The sequence below is a fragment of the Protomyctophum bolini genome (genome assembly GCF_963924005.1).
Source record: "Protomyctophum bolini genome assembly, chromosome: 15".
NCBI lineage: Eukaryota > Metazoa > Chordata > Actinopteri > Myctophiformes > Myctophidae > Protomyctophum > Protomyctophum bolini.
In genome coordinates, this window is record NC_137876.1 from 10,314,588 (window position 1) to 10,334,898 (window position 20,311).

Genomic DNA, 20,311 nt, shown 5'->3' on the forward strand with positions numbered 1-20,311 from the left:
TCACGGCTGTCCAGAGAGACAGCGAGGAGGAGGAGGAGGTGGGGAGGCAGAGTGAGAGAGAGATAGAGAGAGACTGAAAGAGAGTGAAAGTGAGGATCGCAACACTGGGAAGAAGGCAGAGGAAGTTGACAGAGATCTGGGAGGAAGGTGGATAATCAAGCAAAAGTGACAGACAAACAAACAAACAAAATCAGCGGAGGAGTCAGGACGCTGAGGATGCTCAAAGCCAACAGGAAGAGCTGAACTGAGCCTGCGGGGGTCCGGGCACACCGGTGGCACACACACACACACACACACACACACACACACACACACACACACACAAACACACACCCCAGGGAGGGACTGTGGCTTGCGTCCCCTACCGGAGGATGAAGAAACACTCTGCCCGAGTGGCTCCTCTCAGCTCCTACAGCACCCAGGTCCTCACCTGCCCCATCTCTGAAGGTAAACTGGACGTATTGGAAGGGCCTGAGGCTGAGACACACCGTGCGTGCGTGTGTGTGTGTCCGTAGATATGTATGTCTCTGGAGTCTGGTTGGAGGTTGGAGGTTGGCGGTTGGCACGTTGGGTAGCATCAAATGAATGAATCCCTATTATTTCAGGTAACTCAGGGTGCAGTAACATTTGAAAAGCACCGGAAGAATGTCCTTTGTGTGAACTGCAGCATGCGACACATTGTGAGCTTGTAGATCAGCTTTTATTGACACAACACTGCTGTGTGATGAAGTATAAATCAGGCTGTAGTTCTCTCACTAACTGTATGCTTCTACATACACTGTAGAACCTTACATACCCTGCAGAATGTATCAAAGACCTGGGATTGGAAAACAAAAACACTCCCATGTCATTACAGTGATCAGTAATCAGAATGTAGTGTGAGAGCTCTGTTAATACGTGGCAATGTATCACTGCAGTGTTTCTTAAAATAATCGTTCTTGAAACATTACGCCGCCATATAAAGAGTAGCCTAATATTTATTGTGATCCCTTGTTAACGGATGTTAAGATATTGAATAGGACCTGCAGTAACACAAGCTTGGTCGTTTTTAGTTGCCCCTTTGCGGTACACCATTCATTTCAACATAACAAACGAAATAGGCCCCTGTCAGCTGCTTTCACATCGCTTCATTTCTGCCGTCCTCTTTTATGTGATTCATTTTGGCAGGAGTTCTTGATTTCAGCAAGGCAATTTTAAGTGCTTTACACAATTATCAAAAGTGTAAAGGAAATGACTTTTATTTTTATTTTTAACATAATTATGTTTATTCATTTTCTTTACAGTACACATAAGTATTTTCAACAATTGACATATATTTCCCCCCCCCCCCCACATCCCCCTGGCCATACAATGACATTTAAATATAATTAAAAATAGTTCCAGACTTTTTGGAAGTTTGTTCCAGATATACAAAAACTGAACGCTGCTTCTCAACATTTTTGCTTTGACTCTCAGAATGCAGACCTGTCCCAGATGACCTTAGAGGAATTGCGAACATTTGTACTTCTAGCTGCCCTAGACTTGAAATTCATAGCTTCCGATAACCTACAGTTGATGATGTACCTGGGATTAGAGAAAGATTCCACTAATCTTCCTTTTATCATTAAGATACCGAGCTGTACCACCTCCACTCACCTAATTTGGGTAAGGAGATGATGCAGTTTCTGGCATGTAGTAAATGTCTACAGGCTCAATGTGCCGTCCAGGTTGGATGCAGCACAGATCTATCCATCAATGTCGCCAGGGGGCTGCCTCTGTGGTACGTATAAAACACTGAATGGATTGAAATATGAGGTTCCAGCAGAGTACTGCGTCATGCTGGCAGGGGGATTATGCTCTCTTAATGAGAGTGTGCCAATAGTATGGCGTATACTACAGTATTTATTGAAGAAACACCTGCATAGAATCTGCAGTAATTTCATTAACTTAATGCATTATTGTCATGCAAGTTATGACTGTATAGTTTACAGATAATGTCAATGTTTTAAAGGATAATGTGTTAATCCCTGCCTGCTCATCTTTGAAGGGACTATCACGGTCAGCCCCTATTACACACACAAATGGTTGTGTGGAGGGGTCCAAATGGATGGGTCCATTTGGTTCAATTTGTACACTTTCAGAGTTAAATAAACACTCAGTGTACTATAAGAAACCATTATAAGGACCATTTTAGATTCTTGATTTTCAATGTAACTAACTAGAAAAACAACTTTACTCACTGGCACTTGCAGCTTACTTACTTTTTGAGTATGTGAGAACTATTTGTTGGACTTTACCTCATAATAGTTGTACTATAGATTTGTTGATGATATGAGCCAACAAATTATGGACGACTGATTGAATTTGGAGCACATAAAAATGTGAGCGTTCACAAATTCCCAATGATCTTCACGATCACATTTAAGTAATTACAATTTAATTGTAATTTAATTTAAAGTGACAAAACCGTTTAATTTGACTTCCTCTGCAGCACCAGACTGCCAGACACCTTTTTCTTAGCAGCACTATTAGTCAGCATCTCTGCAATAATGTTGGCTGTTATGAGTAACAAATCAAATAAACATTAGCCATTAAAAGTGCATTAATATGAAAGGGGAATAGTTCAGTTTTAATATTTGTTCATGTTGGTTCATACTTCACTCTGCTTGGTGGGCAAGGAGAAATGGGAACAAAATAAGAAAGAAATAATCTGATGAATGTTTTAATTTCAAGTAAGAAGCCATAAGCTTGATTAAGAATCCTTTCTAAGACACAATCTGATTAAACCAAATCCCTAGATGAGTCTTGGTTGAGTCTATAGATTAGTCTTCAGTGTTTTGCTTCCATCTCTTATTGAGAACCTGCTCCCAAATGAGATGCTGTAAAATTTAAACTTTTATAACTGAGTAAATGCAGTGGGACTGCAAGCACTACAGCACAGTGCACACCTTTTGATGTATCAATTCAATTCTCATCATTCTCTAATGCATTGAACTATACAGAATGTGAGATGCAATTAGTGTTATATACATTACATATCCTGGTCAAGGTAGGACATGTATACAGTTTCCGACCTATATGTTCTGTAGCTGTTAATAACACAAATCTGTCAATCTTTTCTGAATCTTGGACTCAATGTACGCAAGACCTCTAATTTGCAACAGATTCATAACAGGATTTGCCCTGTTGGTGTGTATAACGCCACACCTAGAATGCACAGTAAAATCTGGAGTGTAAATTTAACCAAGTCAATTGAAACCTTTATAGCAATGCAAGCTGGACTGCACACATTTAATATTGCAAGACTCTAATGCATTTAGTTTAGTTTAGTTTAGTTTATTAGTTTTTTTCCCCATCAAAACATTCTTAGTTCATCACATTTCATATTATGGAGGGAAAAAAGTATAGACTGAAGCAGCCTAGCTTATTACATCTACACTTTTGTTATTTAACTTTAAAAATAAATAAAAAATCTTTATACACCTTTTCCAAGTATTCAAACACATCAATTCATGCATAAAAAAGCGACTTTTCATAGTTAGTTAAACAATTGAACCAAAAACTAAAACTTGATCTTTCTTAAGTTTACCCATGTATAACTCATTACCACATTTAACTATACAGAAGTTAAATTATCACCAGTCTTTACTCTGGTCTGGACATTCATCATTGTAGTGTGGGCATATTCAAGGCCTATTCCCGTTTCTATTAAATTCACCACTATTAATCCAATAGTAACATTAAAGGTTACATTCATCACCTTTAGTGCTTTAGAATGACAGAAATGAGCTCATGCTTTCCTATATTGCTCAGTTTTGCATGGATCTCACTTAACGGAGCATGACAGCCTCCATATCTCTTTTCAAAGTTCATGGTGCAATAGAAATGTGGTTGGCACCACACACACCACACCATTAAAACCTCTACAAGTCTGCTTGACTCTGCTGAAGACATCATGCTAAAACGTTCGTACTTCATTTGATGTATGACTTTAATAGTGTGAAATGTATTGGATTTTGGCCGGTTGTTTTGCCTCTGACGGAAGACTTAATACACAGAAGAGCAATCAATTATTACTCGACGTGTTACAAGTACCCTGCTGCTCCCATTTGAACCCCTGCTAATGTCCGTTTGCAGTGAACAAAAGGATATAAGGGTAATAATGAGCACCCAGGAGAGGCCCTGCAGTAGAGACATTTCTGCACTGTCTGTAGTGAAATGGCAGAGCTTCTTGTGCTGAGCCAGCAAAGAGGGCGCGAGCAGCAAACACCGAGCACATGTCATCTTTTATTCCTGTCCTAGTGTAAATTGATCGGACTGTTGAGAGCTAGAGTGTACAACGGATCTGGGCTCTCTCTCCCTGTCCGGAAGCGGCCTTGCATCAACCAAGAAACACGCTCATACTGTTGCACGACGTGAGTGAGTGATGCATATGTGTGTGTGTGTGTGTGTGTGTGTGTGTGTGTGTGTGTGTGTGTGTGTGTGTGTGTGTGTGTGTGTGTGTGTGTGTGTGTGTGTGTGTGTGTGTGTGTGTGTGTGTGTGTGTGTGTGTGTGTGTGTGTGTGTGTGTGTGTGTGTGTGTGTGTGTGTGTGTGTGTGTGTGTGTGTGTGTGTGTGTGTGTGTGTGTGTGTATGCATGTATGTGTGCCTGTGTGTGAGTATGGAGTATGTACACCCCCCCCCCCCACAGCTGAGTTATTAAGAATATAAAAGTAATTCAGTTCCACAATCAATTAAGGCTATGCACCATTTGCAATTCTGCATTGATGGCGTAGGGAGGGACAGATGCAGAGAAATGTGTTTGAAATAAATCCTTAGCAGCTTTTCTTTTGTGTCAGTCGGATGTACTGTATGTGGCATTGACCATGCTCTCAATAGTGTGCAAAAGAGTGTGTGCACATTCACAACTGGAGCCAGCACTATACAGTAGACATTATATTCTATAATCATTGTAGTTTCTAGCCACCTATCTTTCTACCTGTCTAAATATATGGTCTATTTATTCTGTCTGTCTGACTGACTGACATGCTATCTGTCTATCTTTCTAAAAATAATGTTGGCCTAGTTTGTTTAAGCGTATAAACCTTGATTTATTTATAGCAAATGTCCCCCAAGTTACTGCAGCACGGTGATAATGGTCCAAATACAGGCTTCCACAAGCGACAAGGTTGTTGCGTCTTTCTTGTGGAGTGTCATGTGGTCAGGCTGACTCCTGCTTTCAGAGTCTCAGGTTTCTGGGCACATCTGAACGTAATGGGTGTTCAAACTGTTCATGCTACGCTGTATTATGATGCTATTTACAGGCATCCACCATGCTAAGCCAATGCATTTTAGCAAAGTCTTGCCTTTTGTGTTTGCCTTTACAGCAGGTAATGCAAACTGCGCTGCGGGAGTGCTCACTAAGGACAGTGGATCAATACATGCTATACTGCACCTGAGGAAGGGATCACACAATATGTTACATCCTACAACATCTAGCCTTGAGTACACTGACTAGTACTACTATTCATAAAATGTGGGGTGATACAACCCACTTGAATAATGTTATCACTTCCGAAGTGACATAAAAAAAAATCTGCTGAACCGTGGTAAGTAAAAATTGACTTTGTTCTCTCGTCATGGCTGCCCGTAACCATTGCCAATACCATTGGTAACCACTTTCAAAAGAAAATGCCAAATGTCTGTGAAGAAGTTAAAACATGGAAAAGCAAGAAAGTCGAGAACCAGAAATCAGACACCAAGTTATAACATTTATGTTGATATATCAATACAGAAGCCTGCAAGTGGGAATATTACATTTCTATTTAATGTTCTTATTACTCAACCAGGAGAAGAGGGGTCTGAGTCCAATGCAGAGACTCCGGGCAGTGAGGGCAGCGGAGAGAGTTCGTCCTACCAGACATGCGCCCACACGGTCCTGAAGGTACTGGGGGGGCTCCTGTTGGTGCTGTGTGTCAGCTCGTCCTGGGTGGGCACCACTCAGCTGGTAAAGCTGACCTTCCAGTCCTTCTCCTGTCCCTTCTTCATATCCTGGTTCAGCAGCAACTGGAATATCCTCTTCTTTCCCATCTACTACTCTGGACACGTGGCCACCACAGGGGACAAGCAGACCCCCATCCAAAAGTTTAGGTGAGTATAAACATAACGTTGCTGTTGGGCAGAAACCTATTATCTACATATTTTATTTATTTATTTGTAATTTAATGCCCTACTACGTTACAAAAATATAGCTGATCTACAAGCTCTACAGAGATTTTTCCCCCTATTTTTTAAATGTTTTTTTTGTGGCTTTCACCTTTTATTTAATATTTTTTATGGAGGGACAGGCAGTAGGCTGACAGGAAATGGGGAGAGAGATGGGGGGGGGGGGGGGGTGACATGCATCCGTCAGGATCGGGAGTCGAACCCGCGGCACACTGCCAGACTGGATTACCAGCCATGGTGCCTGGACCGCTGAGCTATGGCCCAGTCCAGCTCAGCGCCTTTTTGACATTTGTTTTTAAGAGAAAGTAAAAGTGGTTAAGTCTGTGGGTTTTATAAATATTTAACATATGATAATTATAGAGACTAAATAATAAATAGACTGGCTCCATTGGAACACATTTTGCATCACCTTGGCTTTAGGCTGCTTTATTAAAATACATTATACAATATGGATGCCTTTTTTCGAGATGAACACAATATAATCGATTAATATAACGTACAGACTTTAGAGAACATGAGAGGACATTACTAGATGTTAGAGGACATCAGAGGATATTAGAAGTAGGATAGAAGAATATGTTAGACTAGAGTGCATGAGAGATATTAGACGCCATGAGAGGATATCAAAGGACATGAACGATATTACAATACATTAGAGGACATGAGAGATATTAGACGCCATGAGAGGATGTATATTAGAGGACATTATAGGACATGAGAGGATGAGAAAGGACATGGAAGCAGTGGTTCTCAGGGGCACGGTGGCAGCAGTCGGTAGAGCTGTCGCCTCACAGCTAAAAGGTCCTGGGTTCGATTCCCACTGCAACACTTTGGGCGATGGGGGCGTGTTCTCTCCTCTGCATCATCAGTGGGAGGAGAGAACGCTAGGTGGGGTTAGAAAAAGTGCCTTTCTGTGTGGAGTTTGCATGTTCTCCCCTATAGGGTAGGTAGGTACCCTCACAAAAAAACATGCAGTAATCCTGGTCTCTAAACTGCTTCCCCCTGGCCAACATGAGGTCAGTCCGTTGCTCTCCCCAGGTTGGCAGAGGGAGTGTAGTGCCCAGGATTACACTAGACAATTAATTGACACTGGGTTAAACAAGAAATTAATCAAGTCATTATATATCAGCTTGCATTCCATTCTCTTGCATATTGTACCTTAGTGTCGCGTTTGCAGTCTCTAGTCATGGTGTGGTGGGGGAGACGAGAGCGGGCTTAGTGTCCCATTGGCCGTATAGGGCTTGGCTAGGGATTGGCTTGTCAATCGATTGATTTTCATCAATCATGAAAATCTCACCAGAGTCACCACTAGACCACATGACTAGACTAGAAAGTCTGATCATTGATCAACTCTGCAAGATGATAAAAAATGGGTTTACGAAAATCGTGGAATAAACATCTTAATAAAAAAGAAAGAAAGCAGTGGTTCTCAAACTTCAAGGAGACCCAGTTTGTTATGCAGTAGGCCAAGGACCCATATAACATCTATAACTATAATAGTTATAGGGCTACGGTTGTTTGTTTTCAGGGCTGTGAGACCGCCTCAGCATTTTGCAGGGTGGAGTGTGACCACCATCTTCTCATCATGGTGGTCCCCTCCTGGGTAGCTCTTGGAAGTGTATTTCAGAGTCTCTGAGGGCTGAGAACCTCTTTGGTTGCACCCCTCGCCAAGTGTCGGTTGTTTCCTTGCATACAATATAGCCTATACCATCAATGCTGTATTAGTGTGTTAGTGGAGTGGGGCATTTGAAAGACTAGACCGCGGTAACAGACTTTTCTAATTGATGTAACAGCAGTGACCTCAAAGTTTCCAACTGTCAACAATTTTGCTGGGGACCGCCTAGAACTCCTTCAAAGAACCCTAGGGGTCCCAGGGTCCCACTTTGACAATCACTACCACTACAGACATGATGAGCTGATCTAATCTTCAGCTACATTGTCAAAAATCTACTGTACGATTCTGACGATGATTATGACTTATAGCGAAAACCATAGTGGAACCGTACTGCATGGTCTGCTTGCAGCATCAGGTTAGGCACTGAATAGTTAAGTTTAGGCATGGGTTTGGTGTGGTTTAATATGTTTTTAGATGGTTAGTCACACATCATCATCCTTCCAGTGCCCTCGAGATCTGCGACACAAGCTGCTTCCACTGGTCTCTGTTGCTCATTGCCATATGCCACACCACACCATGTTCATTCACAGTCAGTCCTGTGTCCCTACTCAGAACATCTGGAAATGTGAGAGGTCTTGTTCCTCTTGATGGGCAGGGTAGTCTCCACTCTCCACAGAAGAATATCAGAAATTAGTCACACAGTATAGTTCGTTATATGCCAGTTTCCCGTTTATGTACAGATGCCTTTGCATCATTATAGAACTCTGCAAGGTTGTTTAAGCTGCACAGGGGCAGAAGGCAGTTCTGCATGGTATGGTCTGCTTTTTCACATACACAGGTGGTTGGGCTAAATGTGTACACCATCTGACCAAAGCAGCTTCTGGTCGCCCCATTCATGTTCTCAGGCAGTTGAGTGTTTTCCACGGACATACTGTACATTATGATGCTTCTGAGCCAGGAGGGAGATCATCAGAAGATGCTATTCCCATGTCAATAGGAGGGAGGTCATTATCAAGCTTGTTTGCCCATAGTTGGGGTCTGGTATCTTCCTGAGATGTTGTCAGGGGTTTAACAGGGCTTTCATCTCCATGGTGGAGATGCCGTTCACATATCATCACTGACAGGCAACTCTAATCAGCTGGCAACGTACCGTCTCTAACATCAGCATGCAGAGGCAATGTCAGTGAGGAGGTGGAAGGTTGTTTATGACCCGATGGCTGAATATCTGCCTTCTTAGACCTGGCTAATCCTTTGGCGTTTTAGGGGATTAATAAACCGTGTGCCAGCATTGCTAATAAGAGCCTCTGTGGGCAAGCAGACTGATCGTAAACAGAGTTTACAGCATTAGTGACACACAATTGGAATGACATATCTCTCCTTTAATTGACGTTTACAGTTAGGCCTGTAAGTGGAGATATTGACTGCAAAGAGGGGAAACAGTGGGGTTATATGGCTTATGTTCAGCACTTTCTCTGAAGTACTCTCACTAAGTAACAGAACTTGTTGCATACTTCCTTGTCCCTTCTCTAACAGGGAGTGTAGCAAACTCTTTGGGGAGGATGGGATGACATTGAAGCTTTTCCTGAAGAGGACAGCACCTTTCTCCATCCTGTGGACCCTGACTAACTACCTGTATCTGCTGGCCCTGAGGAAGCTGACCGCCACTGACGTCTCAGCCCTCTACTGCTGCCACAAGGCCTTCGTCTTTCTCCTGTCTTGGATCGTCCTCAAGGACCGCTTCATGGGTGTTCGGGTCAGTAGACTCAGTATACTAACTAAGCCACCACCAATGCAAACTTTATCCATTCTCTACTGAGACATACCGGTAGTTTGGAGTCATGGAGTGTAACTTGTAATAGATAGTAGTGGTGGGGCCTTATGGATAGAAATGTCTGTTGGTTGGTCCATCCAACACAGATCATTATCATGTGAAATCTAAAGGGTGGGTTGCCATGAAACTTGGAGCAGCACGACCTCTATATAGTGGGGCTTTTGGACGTACTCATCATATTAGCTTAGTCTTTTTCATATTGTGCTGATATTTGTTCATTCTTTGCCTTCAGATTGTAGCTGCCATAATGGCCATCACAGGTATTGTCATGATGGCTTATGCCGATGGATTCCATGGGGATTCGTTTGTCGGTGTGGCCTTGGCTGTCGGCTCTGCATCCACGTCAGCTCTCTACAAGGTTAACATATAGCTTGGATTTTATTTCAAGGGCCCCTAATTTGATATGCACTTGACTAGGCCATGGGCTATGGACTCTGGGATCCCAATCTCAGAATATGTTTTATGTGATACGACATGATTTTGTCTAATATGGTCTGTCATATGTTCAATACTTATATTTTCTGTCTATGTACTCTACGTATAGAGATAACGGTGAAACCCTGATCAAAATAGCTGTTCTTGTACATCATAGTTGTATTTACTTATACATGTAGGTGAAGATTAGCTATCATTCATTTGGCTGGAAACACCTCAAGGACCCCAGGTGGCCCCCAGACCCCATTTTGAGAACCTCTTGAGTATAGTATCAGGCTTTATCCAAACTGCATCCTCACTACAGCAGCACTACTGAGTCTGTAGTGCCGCAGTTTTATTAATACTGGATTAGGTTACTCAGAAAAGACACCAGATTGACATCCGGCCAAACACTGCAGCACAATAACCCAAAAATGCCTGCATGAGAACGATCAGCAGGAATTTAATATCGTTTCCTTCACTGCGCCACAGGTGCTGTTTAAGATGTTCCTGGGCAGTGCCAACTTGGGAGAGGTGGCTCACTTCCTTTCCACAATGGGCTTCTTCAATCTTATTTTCATCTCCTGTGTGCCGCTCGTCCTCTACTTTACCAAGGTAGAGCACTGGGGTTCACTTTCCTCACTGCCCTGGGGATATCTTTGTGGACTGGCTGGATTATGGCTGGGTGAGTGCACGCACGCACGCACCAATAAGATGATTGTGCATGCCTGTATCACCTATATACTTTCAGAAGCAGTTATAAAATTGATTCCCTTGAATACATTACTAGTTTGAACCCTTTTCCATGTGGTTTCCAGTGTTCAACGTCCTGGTGAATGTTGGTGTTGTGCTGACATACCCCATCCTCATCTCCATAGGAACACTGCTCAGTGTGCCAGGCAATGCAGGTACTTTGACTTTATTATGTAAGGAAATGAAAGGAATTATTTGCTCAGTGATCACCAGGGGAGGGGAAATTACTTTACTTTTACTGCTCTCACCCGGAAGATGCCTGCTCAGATGGCTCAGATGAGCCACAGGGGGAGCTGATTAATGAGAGGAGCAGATTCTTAAACATAAATAAGCAATAAATGGAACATCCGTACTCACAAAATAAGTTCCTTTTGCATAGGAGAGTTTGTTTGTTTTACTGCTGCTAAAGAAAACTGTATCGCATTCCCGCTATTACCTTCTTCTTCCCATTTGCGACGTGTGGCGCTAGGAAGAATTCTAGTTACGGTCTACATTCTTAAATAGTTACATTTTGCATATGGAAATTACGGTATTGGGAACTTTTTAACCCCATCAGGTATGTTTTACTCCAATGTTTACAATAATGACCAACGTAAACAAATCATGTAATTGTTCTGTTAGTCCACCCGTTTCGACTGTTATCAATAGACAAGACCACAGTGATCACTTAGGATCAGTACCATTGTTTTACTGTTATCAATAGACAAGACCGCAGTGATCACTTAGGATCAGTACCATTGTTTTACTGTTATCAATAGACAAGACCACAGTGATCACTTAGGATCAGTACCATTGTTTTACTGTTATCAATAGACAAGACCACAGTGATCACTTAGGATCAGTACCATTGTTTTACTGTTATCAATAGACAAGACCACAGTGATCACTTAGGATCAGTACCATTGTTTTACTGTTATCAATAGACAAGACCACAGTGATCACTTAGGATCAGTACCATTGTTTTACTGTTATCAATAGACAAGACCGCAGTGATCACTTAGGATCAGTACCATTGTTTTACTGTTATCAATAGACAAGACCACAGTGATCACTTAGGATCAGTACCATTGTTTTACTGTTATCAATAGACAAGACCACAGTGATCACTTAGGATCAGTACCATTGTTTTACTGTTATCAATAGACAAGACCACAGTGATCACTTAGGATCAGTACCATTGTTTTACTGTTATCAATAGACAAGACCACAGTGATCACTTAGGATCAGTACCATTGTTTTACTGTTATCAATAGACAAGACCACAGTGATCACTTAGGATCAGTACCATTGTTTTACTGTTATCAATAGACAAGACCACAGTGATCACTTAGGATCAGTACCATTGTTTTACTGTTATCAATAGACAAGACCACAGTGATCACTTAGGATCAGTACCATTGTTTTACTGTTATCAATAGACAAGACCACAGTGATCACTTAGGATCAGTACCATTGTTTTACTGTTATCAATAGACAAGACCACAGTGATCACTTAGGATCAGTACCATTGTTTTACTGTTATCAATAGACAAGACCACAGTGATCACTTAGGATCAGTACCATTGTTTTACTGTTATCAATAGACAAGACCACAGTGATCACTTAGGATCAGTACCATTGTTTTACTGTTATCAATAGACAAGACCGCAGTGATCACTTAGGATCAGTACCATTGTTTTACTGTTATCAATAGACAAGACCACAGTGATCACTTAGGATCAGTACCATTGTTTTACTGTTATCAATAGACAAGACCACAGTGATCACTTAGGATCAGTACCATTGTTTTACTGTTATCAATAGACAAGACCACAGTGATCACTTAGGATCAGTACCATTGTTTTACTGTTATCAATAGACAAGACCACAGTGATCACTTAGGATCAGTACGACTGTTATCAATAGACAAGACCACAGTGATCACTTAGGATCAGTACCATTGTTTTACTGTTATCAATAGACAAGACCGCAGTGATCACTTAGGATCAGTACCATTGTTTTCCACGAGTATGGGCATGCTCTGCCGACTGATAAAAAAGAACGACAGGATTAAGGTTGGCGAACATGCGTTAATATTAGGACCGCACTGCGACATGCTTGCGGTTAAGTTTAGGGGAGGGTATGAGGAGGCTTGTCATTTTCAGTAGGCTCCCAGCATGTCCAGTATACCCGAGTAGACCGATAAGATCGGTTAACGTGTCATCAACACCAATCGCAGCCAGTAGGCTCCAGACTACATGCAGTAGGTCCGATCGGCTAGATAAGATCGGCGTAATAAGTATAACCTACTGGGAATTATCGGTTGATTTTCGGTCGAAACGGCTCCCTTGTATGAAGAGCTGAGTCAATCACCTAGAGACAATAAAACACACATTTTGGTGGTGGAGCTAGTAGCTACCTACAGTATCTGTTTATGTTTGTAAGATTGTTTAGGTCTCTCAGTGTTAAAGTAACACCATAACACAAGATTTTACAGTATGGGAGTAAAACAGCCACTTTGAACAGAGCGTGCCTGCAATGGCATTGTATTTAGTAACGGTCAGCATTTCTGGCCACTGTAGCAAAAAGATTACACAGCAAGTCTGACTCTCACGCCCCGGAAACCCAATCATCGATGTGCCTCCACCGACGCTGCAACTATCCCCTCACCGAGGGAGGATCGGGTTGCTAAGGCGACTCTAAATGCCTACAGATGGGTTCTTTTCCTTAACCACAATGGACTGTATGAAGGTCAGTGGGTTACGGGCTTTTCTAACCACAGAGACACAAAGGACAGAGTCGCCCATTTGTGCTGATTGTAAGCTGCACCGCTAAGCTATGTTCATCCTCCTACAGCCCCAGTATCCTGTGGTTTGGCTTACTTTATGTAATTAATCTCAATTTGTTTTTGTTTCTATCCCACCAACCCACCTTCCCCTAACTCTCCCTCTTCCTGTTGTGGTTTTCTACCATCTATGTCATCTTCTTCCTTTCCTTTGCGCCATCTCTCGTCCTCTCCTCCCATCCCCTCACCCACCCGTCCCCACCACCGCAGCTGTAGACGTGTTGAAACATGAGGTGATCTTCAGCATGGTGCGTCTCACAGCCACTTGCATCATCTGCCTGGGCTTCCTGCTGCTCCTGCTGCCGGAGGAGTGGGACACAGTCACACTGCGTTTCCTGGCCACCATCGCCGACAAGAAGTCTGAGGAGCACGGCGACGAGCTGACGGAGTCCAGCGTCCATACCCGCAGCCGCAGCCGAGCCAACGGCGCAGTCTCCATACCACTGGCATGAAGCTCTCGCCCGGGTCGGCCGCCAAGCCTGTAAACCCTGTTCGATGTCTAAGTCCCTTCCTCGCACGTTTGTCCAGCATCCATCGGGGAAGTGCAGATGGGTGCCTAGTGCTCGTGAACATCAAGTCCTCCGGGCCAGGAAGACAGGAATTATTATGTTGAACTGTGTGTGTGTGCGCAGGGAAGATGGGCGGGGGGGACTGTTCTTTTTTTGTGTTGATGCATCTCTGTCTCTCTCACTTCCCTGCAGGAGACGGAAAAACTGAGCATTTATGGATCTTGCTCAGTGAAAGGGTAGAAAGCATCCTGTACTTTCTTGAGCACCTTACCGTGCCCAGTCCTGCCCCTCGCACGCCCCCCCCTCCGCCTCCCCGTCGACCTCACAGAGCTGACTGCCCCACCCAGCCAACCCCCCTCCCCAAACTGATCAGCAGACTGTATTCTGTGAATATAAATATTGGCAGGGCCTGTTTGGCTCACTCTACTTGTATTTATTGAATTTATTTAGAGCTGTCTCAATTAGACAATATTTACATTTTATGACTTAAATAGTATACAAGAATGAAAATTATACTATGTGTAATGTACAGGCTCTTTTTCTTTTCTAATAAACAAATTAAGACCGGCCCACATTTATTGCTGTGTATTACTAGACCCGCCTATGATCGGGACAAAGTCTTAAACATTAGAAAATGTGTTTTTTTTTAAAAAATAACGTAATTTTGATTGATTCAGTCAGTTTTGTTCAAATGGAACACAGTTCAAACAACTCTGATGGCAGAGCTTCAGCTAGTCGCTTCAATACTGTATCTCTTCACAGATGAACTGCACGGGGCACATACAGTGCATGCTCAGAGAGAGGGAGAGAGAGAGAGAAAACTCTGTGTATCTCTGCAATCAACTGGTACATTTAATTTTGGCAATCTGTGAGAACAGTCAATATCACATCATCCAACCTACTGAGAATGTGCCTGCATTCTTATCCTGGCACATGAGTGTGAATGCAAAGCATCACTTGACAAGTTGCGGCATGAGCATGACGGTGCGTCATGGCGGTGCTCGCATAAGAGACGCGAGTTCTATGAACAAACTGTTAATTACTTAATTAATTTATGGTGAGCATAGTGAGAATCTTAAAAAGTATTAACGTCTATTTTAGTGGAACTCTTTAAACACTGTAGGGAGATACAAATCTTGAGTTCCATAGCGTTTAATGGAATTAAATGTTATTTTTTATATATATCTCCAAAAGTACAAGAGATATTTTTATAAAAGAGAGGTTACAGTATTTTTGCATGCTTGAAAAAAGGCTTCAAACGTTTTGCTTTAATGCACTACCTTTATTGTTGTGTGCAAAGTTTCTTAATCAATGTGGTGCCCTGATCTGTGCCAACATACCATTATATATTGCCTTAAAGTAAAACTTTCTTTTAAAAAGGTGTCTGTGTGAATTTTCTGGAAGAAAAAAATCCTCTATGCTCTTATCACTGCAGTAATTTTAGAGTAACCAAACTGTCCTGTTCAAAACTTTTTATTATATAGTTATTTTATTTTTGTAAGATTTATTTTGGGCTTTTATGCCTTCATTGATAGTACAGTAGTTTGACAGGAAACGGTGAGAGAGCGAAGGGGAGGGACATGCAACAAAGGTCTTCGGGATCGGGGCTCAAACCTGCGATGCACTGTCAGGCTACAGTACATTGAGCCTAGATGCCAATAGTCCTGTTCAAATAATGAGAGAATTTTGCGGTATCGTCACTCCACATAGATATGGATGTGCACGCGTGTAAGCACACACACACACACACACACACACACACACACACACACACACACACACACACACACACAGTAATGAAGCATTTGCTGAGGTGACAGTTTCAACTGCACGATGGCGGCTGATATATTTAAAATAAATGATCTAGAGGAGGCAGAGGCTCAGTTGAAATCCTCATTACATGAGTTACTGCCACACACCACATACCCACAGATGACAAACCATCAGAGGCCTTAATAAGTGACAGCATTCAACTGATATGCCCACAAAGAAAGATGTATGCTCATGTCACCCTACTGAATTTTGAATGAAATGCTGAAACATTCAGCTATTTACTGAAATCCTGGAGTACCTGCCTCCGTCGTTACTCCTGTCAGGGCAAAACTCTCCGAGGGAAAGGGGGAAAAAGTACTGAATCTTTCAAGCATTAACTTACGAGTTACAAAGTAACCTATAGGGAGAGTTACCATAGAAACGTAGCTCGTTATAATGACAAAGTCAAGTATGAAGAAGGCAGGTATTTGGAGAACACACCCACTATTTGAACTGCGACCAAAAGTGTTTACTGCATTTGTGCAGAATTTCTATTTGCCAGTTGGGCAAATCCCTGGATTTGAACTGGCACCAGTCAGGCTAAATAGACAGGGTTATAGATAGATAGTAGTTATTCTGTAACTTATGATGTCCTACATAGAAGAGAAGGGACTGAACAGCCATACTGATTTGCTGTCAACAAAGGTAAGACAGCCGGGAGTATACTATATAATCCAAAGGATCTGCAGTGTTGTTCATCAACATCAACGTGACAAAACAACAAAGACACCAAACAAGGGAGGTGAGAATATTTTGTGATCGAAAACCTAAAACATATTTCTACTGTTCCTTCTGAAGTTAAACTTAAGTAGAAAGTAGTTGAGTAGGGTGATCAAAGGACTGTTGCTTGATACTAGTCTTGCTTGACATCCAGGCATGGCATCTTGGCCTGTATAGCTACAGTACCACAGCAGCAATGGGCTCCACAGTGTCCAGGCCTCGGCTGAGCCAGGTGGCCCCGACTCTCATTCAAGAAGAGGAGAACAGGCATCCACCACAACCACAATGGACCCTGCCCGCTCTGCCCCTCACACTGGGACAGAAGAAGACAGCCTTACCTCCTCTGAAATGTGCAACTACCATACCTCTCTCAGGTCAGTGACAGCTAGGCTTTGCTATCCCCATTCATGCTTTTCAATTCATTATTCAGATTTGTAGCAGCCATAGCCTGTAGTCCGTTGTAACAGTGCAGCATCCATGTTGTGTTGCAACATCACAAGCAGCTTGATGTGTGTGCATGTGTGTTGTTAAGAATCGAGCCTTGCAGGCAGCTCCTCGCCCTCAACCCTAAGCAACAATCCGAGCATCATTCATTCTCATCCGCCTAGGAGACCACAGGTTGGCCAAAGTCAGCATATAATGTACTCGTACTGTTAATTTGGCCTAATGTCTCAATAGCCTGTTGTCTGATCTGTACTGTGTCTGGAATTCTGAGTGGAAGAAAATTGTGCTGTTGTTTGCCAAAAGACCTCGTATCCAGCATTATCTCTCTTCAGGCACTGCAGCTGCTCTCTGTTCAAACTGGCCACACAGTCACCGCCAATCAAATTGCCATGGTAAAATGCATGTCTCACCGCCAGTGCCTTGTTGTCACTGTGTACATGCCCACCTCTGGGTGTGCAGTAGCAGTGTGCTATGATAATGATGGATTTTATGGTTTCTTGTAGGTCAGGGAATGCAGCGATGGGGGTGTCCAGCGATTTTCTTCCAGAAGCCAAACAACAGGGCTGTCTGGCACCAACAGACTCATACAGGTACAGTGTACTGACACAATGTGGAAGAGAAGCACGTGAATCGCTCATAAATAATTCAGTTATTATTTTAAAGGGAGACGTAAACGTAAAGCGTCAGCACATAGGAAGGCTTTAAACAGAGAGCTGCAGAGAGAGAGAGAGAGAGAGAGAGAGAGAGAGAGAGAGAGAGAGAGAGAGAGAGAGAGAGAGAGAGAGAGAGATTGAGAGAGAGACAGCTGGTGAAATGTGTGTCCTTTCCCTTCTGTCCCTGTGGGTCTGATTAAAGTGCCAGTGGAGTGGAAAGTGGGGCGGGCAGCCATGACTGGCCCTCAATGGGACCCACTTTCAGGGTACAAAGAACAGGAAGACCTCCACTATTAGTAAAACACATACCGGAATACTCACACACACACACACACACACGCACGCACGCACGCACACACGCACGCACACAGGACCACTAGGCCAGCGGGCACCCTCAAAATAATACCAATAATAAAAAGTTCCAAGTATAGGACTTAATAAACCGGTATATATTGTTCAGGAACTAACTAAATAATAACCAGTGAAACTTGAATATGTATCCCTGTGACTGTGTGGGTTTACTTTATAGGGAGGGTTTCTGGACGCCCAGTCAGCCCTCAGTCAAAAGACATATCGACACCGGCGAGCTCATCACTGTCAAGCCAGAGAGCAGAGGAGACAGAAAACCGTCTACACTGCTAATGGTAGGATAACTAGGGGGTCTGGTGGTACACATTCCATCACTCTTGATTACATTCTTCTAAAATATTTTATTGTCACTAGATTTTCTCTTGTTTTCTGACTTCTGAACTTTCCACACCATTTTTTATTTACCTCTATCATCCTTTGCCCACATTAATTGTATCTACGGTATGTATCTCTTTAAAGAACATTCTTTAAACTGTATAAGGTGAAAGCTTTTAGTCTTTTTTCTGTCTTCTACACTGGGAGGTCTCAATAAGGAAGGGATCCAGAGGCTGCATCTTGTGAGAAGGCCCACAGAGAAGGACATCTTCTGGGATGAGTCCACAGGAGAGAGCCTGGACTTCAGGCACCTCCTGCAACCAAGCCCTTTGCCTCCCCTGGCCCTGGGGCAAGAAGCAAAGCAACACGAGCAAAGGAAAGAAAAGGAAAGGTACTATGTTTACCCAGGGTAACTGGACTAAGCTCAAGAACTTGTTTACAGCCAGGCCCTGCTCATAGAACATTTCATGGTAGGGGTTCAATGCCTTGTCCAAGGGCACTTCAGCGGTGGTAATTTTAACGTACCGGTCCGGGGATACGAACTAGCGACCTTCCGATATCAAGACCGCTCCGCAAACCGTTCGCTGCAGATTATTTCACTTCTACAGTGCAAAGTTGAAAACCCAGCCTGGAGCAATCGAGCTGAAGGTCCACAAGGGTTGACATCAAAGATACAACAAACTAGACACACAGGCGATTGTGGACAAAAACACTCAACATGGGCAGTTGATATGAAAGGAGAGATAACATAAGGCACTGGTAAAACAAAGGGATACTACACTAACTACAGGGTGGCTGGGGCAGCACCCTGACAAGGCCAGTCAAGTCAAGGAGACATTTTAACCACATGAAGCCTAGCATCCTATTCCGGGGTGAACATTCAGCGAAAATAAATCTACAAGTTCACAATGTGTTGCGCTTTGATGAGCTGTGAGCTTGTAGATCAACTATTTTCAGTGAAGAGATTTTGTGTATAAGGAAAAGATGAGCTGACATAGTATAGAGCTCAGGGGGACCCCAGTCAACTATGTGCAGCACTGCCCCTTTAAGGGTAGTGCATAAAAGGCGTGACCAGGTTTAAGGCCTCATGTTTGTCCAGAAGCCTGATTTGAGGGTTTTGGCGAACATGCATTAAGGTTGGCGAACATGCTCTTCTCCCGTGCTTGCGGTTATGTTTAGGTTAGGGTTAGAGATAGGGTTTGTAAGGTTAGTAATGGTCGAATGAGGTCGTACCAATGCCAGGGTTTTTCCAGAGCCTCCAGGTCCTTCCCAGGTTAACCACATCCACAGTGTTGTGGGTATTCAGTGGGAACTGTGGGAGCCTTGAGTATACTGACTAGGTATGTTTTGGTATTTAGTTTTTTTGTCATTTTGCGTAATTCATTTGTATTAATCTATTGTAGGACAATTAACCTACAGTACCTAACCTACAACCTTTCACTGTCATGTTGTATTTGAGACTGTGTTTCGTCATATTGTTTGTTTGGGCCATCGTGTGCCATAGTGGTGTTGAGGATATGGGTGTATACCGGGCCATTCATTAATTTAGCATGGTTTGGATTTTGTTTTGCTGTGATTACTTTATTTGCTTTTGCATTTTAATTTCTTTATTTGCGGTGTATGTTCGGTTTGGAGGACCCAGTAGTAGGACCTGAAGCCTTCAGCCTATATTTGGCCTTGGGCTCAGTCCCACTTTTAGAATCATGATTTCCCCAGCTATAATAACCCCTCTTCAGTATTTTAACTTGAATTTTTTTTTACACGTTGATTAAACTTGACACTTTGTTACATCAGCCTCTGGTTCTGTTCATTCTGAACCTGTAGCAAATTGGGCAACCTTACCTTGTTCAGTCACATTGTCCACTGTCT

At 42.8% G+C, this 20,311-nt stretch overlaps 1 protein-coding gene across 1 annotated transcript; it reads left to right on the top strand.

Annotated features, from left to right (window-relative positions):
- Nucleotides 1-62: 62 nt before the first annotated feature.
- Nucleotides 63-14,670, top strand: slc35f4 (solute carrier family 35 member F4). The gene is made up of 7 exons (XM_080783180.1): nt 63-447; nt 5,808-6,108; nt 9,332-9,551; nt 9,862-9,987; nt 10,536-10,728; nt 10,862-10,951; nt 13,831-14,670. Exons 1-7 carry the CDS (start codon nt 372-374, stop codon nt 14,070-14,072), a joined length of 1,248 nt encoding a protein of 415 aa, XP_080639306.1. The 5' UTR covers nt 63-371; the 3' UTR covers nt 14,073-14,670.
- Nucleotides 14,671-20,311: the final 5,641 nt, after the last annotated feature.